This window comes from Ruditapes philippinarum, unplaced genomic scaffold (genome assembly GCF_026571515.1).
Source record: "Ruditapes philippinarum isolate M1 unplaced genomic scaffold, ASM2657151v2 ctg2334_1_1_1_1, whole genome shotgun sequence".
Classification (NCBI taxonomy): domain Eukaryota; kingdom Metazoa; phylum Mollusca; class Bivalvia; order Venerida; family Veneridae; genus Ruditapes; species Ruditapes philippinarum.
Genome location: NW_026853015.1, coordinates 42,145 through 58,411, shown reverse-complemented (window position 1 = coordinate 58,411; position 16,267 = coordinate 42,145). Strand labels below are relative to the sequence as shown.

The window sequence follows — 16,267 nt, the reverse complement described above, 5'->3', positions numbered from 1 at the left end:
TCTTCGTAAATAAGAAAGCTACAGTCGCTTCGCAAGCTCCGCTCCTTTTTAGCTTTTTTATTTACGAAGAACACCCAATATGCACTCTAACCTATACATAAAAAAATTAATTAGTATCTATGGTGATAATTCATAAAAAGAAATAATGTCACATTTTCATTCCACTGGCTACTCATGGAAATATAAGGGGTGAAAATTGCAATTTATATGTATACACAAATTAATACCCGTGTTAACATATTTCATACATACTTATGATATAAATGAAATGTTTCTGAGTTAGATATTAACTGGCACCATTTCTTACATTTGTCACAGCTTTCCGTTCTCCAACCAGGATCACAAATACCAACGTGACACTTTCCAGAAACTGCATCACAAGTTGAGTTGTTAAAACAATGACATACTGAAGAACAGTTCTCACCAAATGTGCGATGACTACATGCTGCAATAGATACCTATCGAAATATGTTGTAATGGAATGTTTATGGTTTTGAAATCATGGTTTTTGCTATGGATGATGTTAGCACAACTGATAAAGGGGTATGTACAATATTCTTACAAATGGTGTACGAGAAGTACCCGAAAATATTTTTCGAAATTCGTAGCTTTGCATACATTTCTCTAGACTCTTTTAATTTATTTTTTCTGATAAAGATATTTATTTATCATTATGAACTTTTTTATGTGAGGAAGAAAGGTCGGATATCTTTCCATTCCTGAGATAAAATGGAGTCGAGTTTAAATTATTTCTCTCGAATAGGCAGATACGAGGACCTCCCACCACTTAAAATACACCACCACATTCCTTTGTGCTAGTAAACAGATAATGCTCATTTGATTAACGGTTCCCGAATTATTAAAATTTGAATATTGATTGGAACCCCTTCAAGAACATTGTATTCACACTGGCCATAGCATTCGTAGAAGCGGTGGGTCCGTCGCAGCGGCGGTGGAGTATTCGTCGCAGAAGCGATGGATAAAAAAATGGCCATTTGCTGTTGTTGGTAAGCATGTGCAAAAAATAACCCTCAATACATCGGCATGGCTTCGTGTGTATGGTTATTGCACAAAACAACCATATTTTGGAAAGTTTGGTAAATGTCATTGCCTTCTCATAAAAGAATTGACAAAACATGATTACAACGCAGAGGGCAGTGAATTCGATTATAACGCAGTGCGGTGGGCCCAATACCATTTAAGTCTATTTTGAAGCTCAAACATAACAAAGAAAAAACTTTTATCCTCTATTTATATAGTTTTATATACACGGTGCTTGTTTGCAATATAATCTTTGTAATTTTTCTATCAGATGTCATGACCCTAGTTTCCGCCAGGCCTTGGTTCTTCGGTCCTGGTTGTCAAATGCATGATCTCTAAAGGTAATATCATGAGAAAGAACACTGTTTATGTTCTTACTTAACTGAGCATTTAAAATTTTAATTTTGATACTGTAACAGTTGCTGCTGTTTCTTTTTACTATTTTTTTGCCTACTACAGCAACCACCACTACTACTACTATTGCTGCTTATGCGTCTCATATGCTACTGCCACAGCTAATACTACCGCTACTAATTTTGCTAATATCTAATTACTATTTGAATGTATTATAACTTACGGTCTGTGCATGCTCCACCCTTCCAGCCTACCAGGCAACCAGGTGTCTGACATTCCCCTGTCACTTGATCACATTTTTTATTGTCTGAACAATGACAACCATGCAAACATCCCGATCCAAAATAACCGGCTTTACATTCTACAAACAGGAAAAATAGAACATATAGAAGTTTTAAAGCGCAAACTAAATTAGCATGTGTTTTCACTTTCTTGGTTTAAGGATAGGCAAATCATTTAAATATTTCATAATTTACATTTTCAAAGACAAAAATAACACATATCTTCCAACTTAATAAAACAATAATAAACATTATAATATTTCAAAAAATATTTGTTCCTACATTCCATCTAAAGTGTTAAACCAGTTTGTTAAATTATTTGTCGAAGTAAATTCTTTCAACAACCACCAGTCTCTGGAAAATTTTACAATTAATAACTGCTTTGAAAATGAGTAGCAAATGTTCAGGGAACAAAAATGGTTGTTAAATAATTAATCAAGTCTGTGAAACATTTTATTGTGTTAAAAGCACATAAACCCTTATATATGAATCGTCATATATATATATGCGTATAATGTCCTCTACTACAATTACGACTACATCACCTAGAATATTATACTGAGTACACAAACGAAAGAATTCATCATCTGTATAGTCATTTTATTTAAATCCGTTATATGATTGATACATGTGTACATATCAATTTCATCTTCAATATTTGATTTCATTTTAATAGCTTACATGTGCGTATAATCATGTTTGTTGTATAAATATTGTTTAAAGACTAAAGATGCAAATACACTCATTTCATGAGTTACCTTTCTCATATAACTTGAATTCACACAAAGTCAAAACCTTCTGTGGCAGCTCTACCAAAAAGTATTGCACAATCAGTGGATCTAAGTCATTTGTAAAGATTCGAGTGTCAGTTATATTAGGAACTTCGTAAACCTTCATTTTATTCGATGTCATGTTGGAGGCCATGGATGCATTGCCAGCATATACTACTGCATGTTGCAATTGCTCTGGATAACCTATCACGATTTAGCATGATTATACATTCAATTTAGTGTTATGTGGTTGTGTGATTTAAACATAATTAATTTTGAATTGAAATGACCTAACAAATACATGATTGTATATTAGTGTATGAAATATTTAGTAAGTAAAGACGAGCATTGTTGCAACCACTATTGAAATAAAACCACTATTGAAATAAATTATTTCAAAAGTGGTTGGGAATGCATTTCATTAGAAAAATCACTTTGCAACCACTATTGAAATAAAACCACTATTGAAATAAATTATTTCAATAGTGGTTGGGGATTATTTAATTTGAAGAATCACTTTGCAACCAATATTGAAATACAACTACTATCGAAGTAATTATATCAATAGTAGTTGGGGATGCATTTCATTTTAAGAGTCACTTTACAGACACTTTTAAAGACTAATGTTTCATTATTTTTTTTTATTGTAGACGAGAATGAACTTTTTAGAAATATTACTTTGTTATTACTATTGTAACGCAAGAAACACTTTATCTAACGAACAATATCAGATATAAAAAGTGGGTATTATACTTGCATATTTTACGGTATTAATAATCAAGACTAAAAGGAAATATGGTATAATGTTACAATTTTCACGGGTGTGCAAAAATATATAACCAATTCACGCAAATTAAAATGCAAATAAAAGGTATTAAAGACTTATATTTTACAGTAATTATAACCGAGACTATGAATTTAACGTACCTCTTTTCGGATTTTTTACTGTTGTGCAGAAATAAAAAAAAATCTCGTAGAATGATGTATAGAATTGTTTTCATATTCTTTTCTTTACCTTTTTCTTTCTATTGATATATAATGTGAAAATCGTAAATTATTTGTACAAGAATTAACACATTGGAAATTACCGGAACTTCAACTCAAACCCCCTGTATATTAAAATAAATCAATTAAGGATACATGTAATTATAAACATCACTATTAAGATAAATTATTTCAATAATGGTTAGTGATGAATTTTATTACGACCACTATTGAAATAAATTATTTCAATAGTGGTTAGTAATGAATTTTATTACGACCACAATTGAAATAAATTACTTCAATAGTGGTGGGTTATGAAGCTTATTATGAGAAGTAGTATAGGCGTCTCTTTGGGGGCACGACTGCGCATGCGCGGCGCCATATTGGATTCTAGTTTTAGAATGACATCATCGTTCTATTTTTAGAATGTTATCAGCCGTCTATTTTTAGAAATCTATTTTGAACCTCCCGGAAGTATACGGAGCTGACTCGTATACACGATCTTAGGGCTTGAATCGCGGACATTGAAGGGTCAGGTCCTCGGCCCTAGACGGGGAGATAACATTTCAAATGAAAATTATACACATGTATCCATAAAAAATATGAATAAATAAAAATGACTTACCTTCCAATTAGGACATTTTGTATTTGAATAATAGTGTGTATTATTCATATAACATTTTTAATAAAAAGTTGTATTAAAAACTGATTAAATATTAATATATTATTTCAAATGTGTTTTTTTATAAACATTCCAAATAAAAGAAAATACGTTAGTAATAAGATATAATTGAAAACTGACTGACTAATTGACTCTTTATAATACAATGAATAAGACAGTTAAATAGTTTAAATGTGTTTCTTTATAAACTTTTTTAACATATAACAAAATATATGAAATTATTTTTCAATTTAATTCGATATTATGAGTCAGTCAAATAATTTTTCTATGTAATATAATAATAAGGTCTTTTACTGTAAAATAATTTAATAAATATTTGCGTAAAATACATACATACGATGTTGACTTTTCGGCGTTCCGCAACGAAATGACTCCAATATTAAAAGTACTATCCCTTAATGCGCATGCTTGGATCTGATGACGTCACCAATGCAATGAAACAAGTTCCAACATGTCGCGCGTTTATTTATTTAAGGCCAGCTGGGCGGACAATTCAAAGTAAACATGTCAAATTTGATCCTTTTAAAGTCGCCGCACTGTTTGGCGTGTGTTGATTTAAGAGCAGATGTGCGGACAAAAGGCTATTCAGGTGTCAAAATTAATCCATTCAGAATGTCAACAATGTCTGGCATATGTTGATTTAAGAGCAGATGTGCGGACAATGGTCCATTCAACTGTTAAAATTAATCCCTTTAAAGTCGCCACGCTGTTTAGCGTGTGTTTATTTAGGGACGAATACTTTAACAAAGGTTCATTTAACTGTCAAAATTAATTCCTTTAAAGTCGCCGCGATGTTTGGCGTCTTGTTTATTTAGGGAAGAATACTTTAATAATGGTCTATTCATGTGCCAAGGCTAGCTTGTTTACATTATTTGGCATGTGTTGATTTAAGTTTGAAAGAGTTAACAAAGGTCCATTTAAGTGTTAAAATGAATCTCTTTAAAGTTGCCACTTGGTCTGACGTATGTTTAATTTGGAACGGATATGCGGACAATGCTCCATTCAAAAGTTTATCCGTCTAAAGTAAAAGCGGGTTAGCAATAAGCTATTGAAGTGTCAGTTTACCACTGGGGCATAATTTTAAACTCATTTTGGAAAAGAAATGCCAACATGATTTTAAAACTGATCACCACGAATGTGCAAAATTATAAAAAAAAACACTATTATCAATGGTCACTAAAACCGAACAAAAATACAACAGAAAAGGCGTTTTTCGTCTTTCGTGCAACATTTTACGATATCATTTTGATTTTTTTTCGCATAAAATGGTAGACCTGACAGAATGCTTCGAAATAAACCCAAGGTTCTCGATTCGATTTTTAGGCGTTCTCGAGTTATGGCCTTTATCGATTTTTAAACTATTTTTTCAAAAATTCCATAAAACCCTTAGATTTATGTGCCGTTTGAAAGATCTCTGCGAGTAGATACAGAAAATGTATTATTATATGGATCTATCTCTTACCGTTTCTGAGATAGGAGAGTTTGAATATGGCAGACAAAATCACTCATGCATATAAATACGTATAACTTTTTTGTTACTGGACATAACATAGGCATGTTGCATATCAAACGAAAGGTCTTGACAAATGCTACGAGCTCGTACTGTTAAACCGAGAGTGAAATCACTCATGCGTAAAAAACATTAAAATAACTAAAATAAGCTTACCCCAGTCTTTACTCCTCGCCTATCAAACTATTTATGACAATTTACGACAGGTTTAAACCGTATTGCTATTTTTGATCAGCCAATGAAATTGAAAAACGATGACGTCTAACAATAGACAGATTCGTTTTGAACCCACTCTTTTTCATTAACCAATGAAAAGTGGAGAAGGATAACTGGATAAATTTTGACATAAAAAACGCTTTTTTTTGTCTTTTATGCAACACTTTACGATATCGATTTTCAAGATATTTGTTTCATTTGATAGACATTACGAAATGCTTCAAAATAAACCCTAGGTTCTCGATTCGATTTTAAGCCGTTCTCGAGTTATGGCCCTTTAGCGATTTTTAAACCAATTTTTCAAAGTCCATAAAAACCGTGAAATGTTATACCGTTTGAAAGATCTCTGCGAGTAGATACAGAAAATGTATTATTATATGGATCTATCTCTTACCGTTTCTGAGATAGGATAGTTTGAATATGGCAGACAAAATCACTCATGCGGAAAAACGCGCATAACTTTTTCGTTTATGAACGAAACATAGTCTTGTTTGGTATCAAATTGAAGGTCTTGACGAGTACATTTTACTTACGCGATCAAACCAGATGTTAAGTCACTCGTGCGTGAAATTTATTTATTCTCCCCAACCAACGGACTGATCTTATCAATACCTGTATCGAACGAAAGGTATTACTCACTAAATTCAGAAAATGTATATTTTTGTATCGCTGACTCGGATAGGACATGAGATATGAAGTAAAATCACTCAAGCGTAAAATGTGGATTGACGCCTTCCTTAGTCAACATAACCCGGTCATGTTTGGTATCGTACGAAATGTTTTAAGGTTCTCTTTATGAATACGGACTAAAAATCACTAGTGCATAAACGCTCTATTTCTATTAAACATTCTTCATTGAAAATACTGTACTTGAAATATAAACTCAACTTACTGCGTAATGATGTTTACTCTTTGACGTCCAATCACCAAATGACTGAAGTCACCACTGCGATACATTATGCGCATGCGCTGATCTAAATTTAGAAATGACATTGTCCAATCTAACAGCAGTTGGTCTTTTCTTACGGACTGAATGTAACCAATCAGACAGAAAATTTATTTGACCAATGATTTTGGTCACGTGACTATTTATAACATAAATAGAGGAATAACGTCATGCCAAAAATAACAGCCAATCAGATTTTAATACGTGTGTATAAAAAAAGAATGTTTTTCTGCGTATATTTTATCACTGGAAACAGGATTTGTCATCTATTACCACATCTATTACCACCACCACCAAGCCACCAGCACCACCACCACCGCCCCACCCGCCGCCGCCTCCGCCGCCACCGCCGCGCCGCTGCGCCACCACCGCCGCCGCCTGTTTTGGTGATGGTTCCTGGTGGTTGCTGGTGTGGTGGTGGCGGTGGCGGTGCGGCGGCGGCGGCGGTGGCGGCGGCGGGTGGTGGCGGCGGTGATGGCGTGGCGGCGGTGGTGGTGCTGGTGGTGCTGGTGGCGTGGTGGTGTGTAATAGATGTGGTAATAGATGAAAAATCCTGTTTCCAGTGATAAAATATACGCAGAAAAACATTCTTTTTTTATACACACGTATTAAAATTTGATTGACTGCTATTTTTGGCATGACGTTATTCCTCTATTTATGTTATAAATAGTCACGTGACCAAAATCATTGGTCAAATAAATTTTCTGTCTGATTGGTTACATTCAGTCCGTAAGAAAAGACCAACTGCTGTTAGATTGGACAATGTCATTTCTAAATTTAGATCAGCGCATGCGCATAATGTATCGCAGTGGTGACTTCAGTCATTTGGTGATTGGACGTCAAAGAGTAAACATCATTACGCAGTAAGTTGAGTTTATATTTCAAGTACAGTATTTTCAATGAAGAATGTTTAATAGAAATAGAGCGTTTATGCACTAGTGATTTTTAGTCCGTATTCATAAAGAGAACCTTAAAACATTTCGTACGATACCAAACATGACCGGGTTATGTTGACTAAGGAAGGCGTCAATCCACATTTTACGCTTGAGTGATTTTACTTCATATCTCGTGTCCTATCCGAGTCAGCGATACAAAAATATACATTTTCTGAATTTAGTGAGTAATACCTTTCGTTCGATACAGGTATTGATAAGATCGGTCCGTTGGTTGGGGAGAATAAATAAATTTCACGCACGAGTGACTAAACATCTGGTTTGATCGCGTAAGTAAAATGTACTCGTCAAGACCTTCAATTTGATACCAAACAAGACTATGTTTCGTTCATAAACGAAAAAGTTATGCGCGTTTTTCCGCATGAGTGATTTTGTCTGCCATATTCAAACTCTCCTATCTCAGAAACGGTAAGAGATAGATCCATATAATAATACATTTTCTGTATCTACTCGCAGAGATCTTTCAAACGGTATAAACATTTCACGGTTTTTATGGACTTTGAAAAATTGGTTTAAAAATCGCTAAAGGGCCATAACTCGAGAACGGCTTAAAATCGAATCGAGAACCTAGGGTTTATTTTGAAGCATTTCGTAATGTCTATCAAATGAAACAAATATCTTGAAAATCGATATCGTAAAGTGTTGCATAAAAGACAAAAAAAAGCGTTTTTTATGTCAAAATTTATCCAGTTATCCTTCTCAACTTTTCATTGGTTAATGAAAAAGAGTGGGTTCAAAACGAATCTGTCTATTGTTAGACGTCATCGTTTTTCAATTTCATTGGCTGATCAAAAATAGCACTACCGGTTTAAACCTGTCGTAAATTGTCATAAATAGTTTGATAGGCGAGGAGTAAAGACTGGGGTAAGCTTATTTTAGTTATTTTAATGTTTTTTACGCATGAGTGATTTCACTCTCGGTTTAACAGTACGAGCTCGTAGCATTTGTCAAGACCTTTCGTTTGATATGCAACATGCCTATGTTATGTCCAGTAACAAAAAAGTTATACGTATTTAGATGCATGAGTGATTTTGTCTGCCATATTCAAACTCTCCTATCTCAGAAACGGTAAGAGATAGATCCATATAATAATACATTTTCTGTATCTACTCGCAAAGATCTTTCAAACGGCACATAAATCTAAGGGTTTTATGATTTTTGAAAAAATAGTTTAAAAATCGATAAAGGGCCATAACTCGAGAACGCCTAAAAATCGAATCGAGAACCTTGGGTTTATTTCGAAGCATTCTGTCAGGTCTACCATTTTATGCGAAAAAAATCAAAATGGATATCGTAAAATGTTGCACAAAAGACGAAAAACGCCTTTTCTGTTGTATTTTTGTTCGTTTTTAGTGACCATTGATAATAGTGTTTTTTTTTATAATTTTGCACATTCGTGGTGATCAGTTTTAAAATCATGTTGGCATTTCTTTTCCAAAATGAGTTTAAAATTATGCCCCAGTGGTAAACTGACACTTCAATAGCTTATTGCTAACCCGCTTTTACTTTAGACGGATAAACTTTTGAATGGAGCATTGTCCGCATATCCGTTCCAAATTAAACATACGTCAGACCAAGTGGCAACTTTAAAGAGATTCATTTTAACACTTAAATGGACCTTTGTTAACTCTTTCAAACTTAAATCAACACATGCCAAATAATGTAAACAAGCTAGCCTTGGCACATGAATAGACCATTATTAAAGTATTCTTCCCTAAATAAACAAGACGCCAAACATCGCGGCGACTTTAAAGGAATTAATTTTGACAGTTAAATGAACCTTTGTTAAAGTATTCGTCCCTAAATAAACACACGCTAAACAGCGTGGCGACTTTAAAGGGATTAATTTTAACAGTTGAATGGACCATTGTCCGCACATCTGCTCTTAAATCAACATATGCCAGACATTGTTGACATTCTGAATGGATTAATTTTGACACCTGAATAGCCTTTTGTCCGCACATCTGCTCTTAAATCAACACACGCCAAACAGTGCGGCGACTTTAAAAGGATCAAATTTGACATGTTTACTTTGAATTGTCCGCCCAGCTGGCCTTAAATAAATAAACGCGCGACATGTTGGAACTTGTTTCATTGCATTGGTGACGTCATCAGATCCAAGCATGCGCATTAAGGGATAGTACTTTTAATATTGGAGTTATTTCGTTGCGAAACGCCAAGAAGTCAACATCGTATGTATGTATTTTACGCAAATATTTATTAAATTATTTTACAGTAAAAGACCTTATTATTATATTATATAGAAACATTATTTGACTGACTCATAATATCGAATTACATTGAAAAATAATTTCATATATTTTGTTTTATGTTAAAAAAGTTTATAAAGAAACACATTTAAACTATTTAACTGTCTAATTCATTGTATTATGAAGAGTCAATTAGTCAGTCAGTTTTCAATTATATCTTATTACTAACTTTTTTTCTTTTATTTGGAATGTTTATAAAAAAACACATTTGAAATAATATATTAATATTTAATCAGTTTTTAATACAACTTTTTATTAAAAATGTTATATGAATAATACACACTATTATTCAAATACAAAATGTCCTAATTGGAAGGTAAGTCATTTTTATTTATTCATATTTTTTATGGATACATGTGTATAATTTTCATTTGAAATGTTATCTCCCCGTCTAGGGCCGAGGACCTGACCCTTCAATGTCCGCGATTCAAGCCCTAAGATCGTGTATACGAGTCAGCTCCGTATACTTCCGGGAGGTTCAAAATAGATTTCTAAAAATAGACGGCTGATAACATTCTAAAAATAGAACGATGATGTCATTCTAAAACTAGAATCCAATATGGCGCCGCGCATGCGCAGTCGTGCCCCCAAAGAGACGCCTATACTACTATGAGAAATAATTTGCAACCACTATTGAAATAATTTATTTCAATAGTGGTTTTATTTCAATAGTTGTTGCAACAGAGCATTCAGATTTTGTTTAATCAAAAATGCTTAAGTTATATGTACTTTACTTCCATCGCATGCATATAACTTCATAATACTAAATCAAACTATGGCAGGTATTATTATGTATTAATTTGTAATACTTTACCTTGACATACACACCTTACTTTTGATTAAATCTAGTGAAGAATACATTTGAGCCGCGTCACGACAAAACCAACATAGTGGGTTTGCGACTAGCATGGATCCAGACCAGCCTGCTCATCCGCGCAGACTGATCAGGATCCTTGCTGTTCGCTGTCAGTTTCTCCACTTGTAATAGAGTTGGTAAGCGAACAGCATGGATCCTGATCAGACTGCGCGGATGCGCAGGCTGGTCTGGATCCATGCTGGTCGCAAACCCACTATGTTGGTTTTGTCGTGACGCGGCTCATTTTTATCATCTTTTCAATGATGTCTTCAAGATGTTCTTTTTTTTTCAATTTAACAAAACACATAACTAGATCTATATTTATAAGTTTAAGAATACGTAAAACTTAAAACGCCATTTTACCCGATTCTCGACCAAATATCTGAATAGCACCAATCAAGTATCTTTGTGTAAGATCAATTTGCCACCACGAAGGGATATGTCCGTCTGTTACACTGCAGCATTTACATGAATCAATCGAATAATTATGAACGCCGTCTATTGCTTTACTTGAATTAAAATCGGATGGATTCTGATAAGGAGCAAATGTACTTGATTGACTTGTAACGACGTTTGCTCTGATACGCTTGATGAGATTTAAATCTGCAATAAACATATAGTAAATAATTGACATATAATGATTTTAATTATTAAGAATATTTAAAACAACGTTATTTTCTTAAATATATTTATTGAGATCATTAACTCATTAACATTTGTACTTTGTCACATTCATTATCTTTACAATCACGCACTTTAAATCAAATAAATTGAGTACTTCACTAACTCGTGATAGTTGCAAAAGTGAGATTTAATTGTATATACTATAAATTACTTCTTCGATAGATACTCTCATTGAGCATGTGTTCATGTAATATTTTTGTCACGATTCTTTTAGGAAGCAATTAGTTTCGAATATGACAAAAACATAAATGTAGGCGTTTTAACGGCTGCCAAATCGATACCTTTGCTACAGTTAAAACCTGACCATCCAAATGCACAACCGTTACTACAAAATCCATCCGTTTTACGACATTCGGCATCATCTTTGCAGTTACATATACCATAACAATTTAAACCAAATGTACCCTCTGGACAGTCTAGTTTAAAAAAATGATTAAGTACATAGTATCACTATAATTCTCATAAATCAAAGCACTAAAAGCATTGTTATCTGGAAAAAAGTGATCCTTCGGAAGCATAAAAAACAACGAAATTGCATACTCGATTTGATTGAGTTTGTACATGAGAAATAATTGAAATGAGCAACATCCCTCATGCCCTCTAGCACCGGCTTGAGTGGTACTAAATCTTCAAAAAATTAAAAGTGCTGGACGCAATGCTTCCGAAGGACCAGAAAAATATAACAACACTGAAGTGGAGTACGGGGAAGCTATTTACGGCTTTCGCACAGCATTTGACACCTGCTGTTATAATGTATCAATATCTGGAAAAAAGTGATCAATCGGAAGCATTAAAAACAGTTAAAATACATGAAAATTGCAGACTCGGTTTGATTGAGTTTGTAATCCCCGAGCATTTTATGCATATACATATTTGCAGGGTTAAAGTAAATTGGTACGCGTAAGATTTTTGTTTTAAATCTTAGTATAGACGTTTCATTCTTGTTCGAAATACACTTAAAGCTAAACAAAACCTTGTTGAACAAACATTCAATTTACAGAGCATCGAGGACAGAAATTGTGTCAACAATTTAATAATAGGTCAATGCCATTGCACATACAGGTTATATGTACAATAAGTGATTGGAATGTAACACATATACGTTTTATATATTCACAAATTTTACTTCACAAAGGTGAAATCGTCAAATTGATAATGAATTCAATCAACTGAATATGACAATTTAACATAATCAATGTCATTTTTTTCTGACAAAGTAGATTACCAAAGATTTTTTTCGAGTAAGTAAATTGTTTCACATTTGGTACGAGAGGACAACAGTGTAGGAATATGTTTAGTACAGGAGAAGCGGGAATGTAAGTTTTATACTATGATAAACAATATCAACAAGGAAAGGCGGCGTTCAATGAACGCAACCCCCACACGATCCAGCAACAAGAGCCAGTGGCAAGGAGCCCAAGAGGACCCCAAACAAAAACAGGACAGGGCACAAGAAATCGTATGATGTCGATGCATTATATTAAGATATGGTAATTGTTAAGATAAGCTAATTACTATAAGACATATAAAAGTCAATATATACATGTATAACCGTAGTTGTTGTGCGATGACAGATAGGTGATATGATGTGATCATCCGAAACGGCCGACTAATTATGGATAAATTGCTTGTTAAGCTCGGTTTTTTCGTATGGAAATTGTAGTCTTTAAAGTTTTTAAGGATTTTAGCGATGAATTCATATTTTAAACTCTTAAAATGTTTGGTTGCAATTAAATAGATGGGAGTGCTGCGAGGCAATAATTATTCGGGACACAATTCCGCTGCTAACAGACACTTCTCCCACAGATACTTCACACCCCAGACATTTCACCCCAATAAATTAAACTATATACTCTAAAAGTTAAGGGATGAGGGCGTGAAGTTTATTTTAGATGTTGGGGATTTATTGTCTTGAAGTTGGTGTTCTAAAATGTGAGGGTTGGAGGATCTGGGAGTAAAGTGTTTTGTTCCCTAGCCGATATACCTGGTCAGAAAACTTGCAATCAGACGTACTTATGCATGTATGATGTATGTCTTAATTTGAACAAAGTTACCTATACAATTCTTTTGTATAATAAGTACAACTAAAGGTACATCAAATAGAATCATAGTTAATATGTTTTATTTATAGTTCCTTTTGTTTCATCAATCTGAACCATTTTTACCGCGCAACAATGAATCATATTTTTGAAATGTTTGTCATTTTCGCTAAAACTCGTCAGAAGCTTCAGCAGAATGAATGTATGTAGATACTTCAGTGGTTTATGCAAAATAACATACTGTAATCTGATCTAATATTATCAGGAAGAATATGGTATTTTTGAATAAAGTATTCTTTTGACAACAAAATTTGCAATACTTGTAGATCGTTAAACACGATTTCAGTATTATGATAACGCCAGTCTTTATGTCTTTAAATTCAAGAATTTTACTATTGCAATTCATTAATTCTTACATTAATATTGTAATAACACCTTTAGTATAACTATGATTTCATCTCTTGAAAGAATTTACTGATAAGCGCATTATCTCTGATCCAATTTTAAAGTTACACTGTTTCCTGGACCTTCTTCTTCTTACGTTAGGTGCATACACAATTGTTACGACAAAAGGATAATACGGCCATGAAATGACGCAAAAACTATCATATCCTAAGAAAGACTAACACTTTCGCAAGCATTTTCATAGCGACTCCACAAAACTGAAAGTAGAGTCTTTAATTCGGAATGCACAGCAGATATGGGTCTTTCAGCTACGTAAACGTTTTTTAGTGGCGTGTGTGTATACATTACGTTATGTACAACGATTAAATGTTAAATGAACGCTAGATGCTTAAAAACGGAAGAAGTGATCCATTAAATGTGTCCCGTGCATTGCAATATTTTGTCTATACATTTAATAACTTACTTTTTGCAAAAAGACATAAATTTATGTTACATTTTGGCAGAAACAGTCACGTGACGCGCCTTCTCAGATACATTTGTTCTCAGAGTAGCTCAAATGCTCGATTTTGTATATAAAAGCCAAAAAATATAATTTTTTAGATGTCATATTTTACGCAGGTATTGAAAAAACGCAGCAAATATCAGAGACGACCAGTTATAATTCAGGATTAGCTCAGCCTTTGAGAGACTTTGATGTTGCTTTTTTCATCACCATTACAAAAACGATATGAAATCTTTGCATTTTACTTGTTTATCATGTAATACTCCTCAGTATAATTACATAACGTTAGTACTGAGCGAATGTTTTGATTAGCAGTAATTATGTTCCGAAATTAAGTGAGCAGATATCACAGTTAGAATCGTACACCATAACCATTTGTTAGAACAAATTCCTTCTACTAGTAGGTCAACAATAAAATTTATGAAAAATAGTAATAAACAGGGATTCGAGTACTTTTTAACTATCTTGTTCGCTTTGACTTTTGAACGAGCTATTACTGACATGACAATGCTATATTTTTTTATAAGGCAATAAAACATATGGACGTATGAAAGCACTATGTGATTACAGAACAAGAAGAAAAAAATGGTACAATAAAAACAACAATAAAACATTACATCATGCTTGCAAATAATGGATGGAGAAGAAATGTTTGAAATGCTAGCGAGCGATAACTTACTACTGGAGTATGTTATAAAACTAAAATTAAATGGACTCATGTCAGTCAGGTATTACACAAACGTAATGTAGCCCATATCATTTAAAGATATTTCGCAAGAGAGACAACATTTTTTTTTCCAGGTATCGGATCACAGTAGATTTTGGGCTTCTACTGAATGAATGGCAACTTCTTGAACTGCCCGACTATTATAGCACCTCTGCTACCACTAAAATTCAAGATCATGCGAGTTCACTGAAGTAATAATTTTCATTATTAGTTATGGCAGACATAAAATTAGCAATTATCGTGTACTTTCATTTATCTAAGGTCTATAAGGCACGATCAAGTAATGCACATACAATGGGACAAAACTATAACAATAATTGTCCAAATCAAAATTTGTTTTTCATGACATTTTAAAGATGGTGTTATTACTAGTAGAGTATAGCATTAGTGTAACAATAATTAGAGAAACTAAATTAAAATTCCTTAAGAATAACGAATGTTTACTAGACATTAAAGATAAACAAAAAATGAGAAAATGTGTTTAATCATTAAGTGACAACTCACCGTCTTCACATGCTTCACCTGTCCAGCCTGCCAGACAACCAGATGTCTGACATTTCCCTGTTACTTGATCACATTTGTTATTATCTGAACAGTGACAACTATGCAAACATCCCGATCCAAAATAACCTATTTCACATTCTTAGTAAAAAACAATCACATGAAATTAACAGTCATTAAATAATAACTTCTTATAGAGGGAGTTGAATCATGAGGATAGTTTAAAACTCATGTACATATAAGCGCTGTAATCTTATTAATATAGTTATTATGACCTTGAAGTTATTCAAACTTTCCTTTGCCTAGACACATTAAATTTGTACACAAACGTTACGTACCTTTAAAAAGTGATGCAGACAATAATCTTATCATGGTAAGATGTTTAATTATTGTAACTATAAATTCGACATCGTGAAACAAACATTTTGAGTCATCACAAACACAAATCATTATATGATACAAATAGTAATTACGTTCTTGAATTCAAAGACTTTAGTATTTTGTAAAATATTAATTTTTTTCGTATCAAATTGAACTATCACATTG

At 33.3% G+C, this 16,267-nt stretch overlaps 2 protein-coding genes across 3 annotated transcripts in view; both read right to left on the bottom strand.

Moving 5' to 3' along the window:
• Positions 1-11,637, bottom strand: part of LOC132731734 (protein draper-like) — a 52,727-nt gene extending 41,090 nt beyond the window's left edge. The window contains exons 1-4 of one of the 2 annotated variants that reach the window (XM_060717974.1): positions 11,227-11,637; positions 2,435-2,650; positions 1,619-1,756; positions 308-445 (exon numbers count right to left, since the gene is read on the bottom strand). In XM_060717974.1, the coding sequence (XP_060573957.1) occupies positions 308-445; positions 1,619-1,756; positions 2,435-2,650; positions 11,227-11,497 (763 nt within the window). In that variant the 5' untranslated portion in view covers positions 11,498-11,637. The remainder of the gene's footprint in view (positions 1-307; positions 446-1,618; positions 1,757-2,434; positions 2,651-11,226) is intronic. The other variant, XM_060717984.1, reaches the window with a different exon arrangement.
• A 120-nt stretch (positions 11,638-11,757) lies between these two features.
• The window catches only part of LOC132731730 (multiple epidermal growth factor-like domains protein 6), a gene marked incomplete at its 5' end in the record, with an annotated part of 44,058 nt that continues 39,548 nt past the window's right edge, over positions 11,758-16,267 (bottom strand). The window contains 2 exons of the mRNA XM_060717959.1: positions 11,758-11,963; positions 15,725-15,862. Of these exons, the coding sequence (XP_060573942.1) occupies positions 11,758-11,963; positions 15,725-15,862 (344 nt within the window). The remainder of the gene's footprint in view (positions 11,964-15,724; positions 15,863-16,267) is intronic.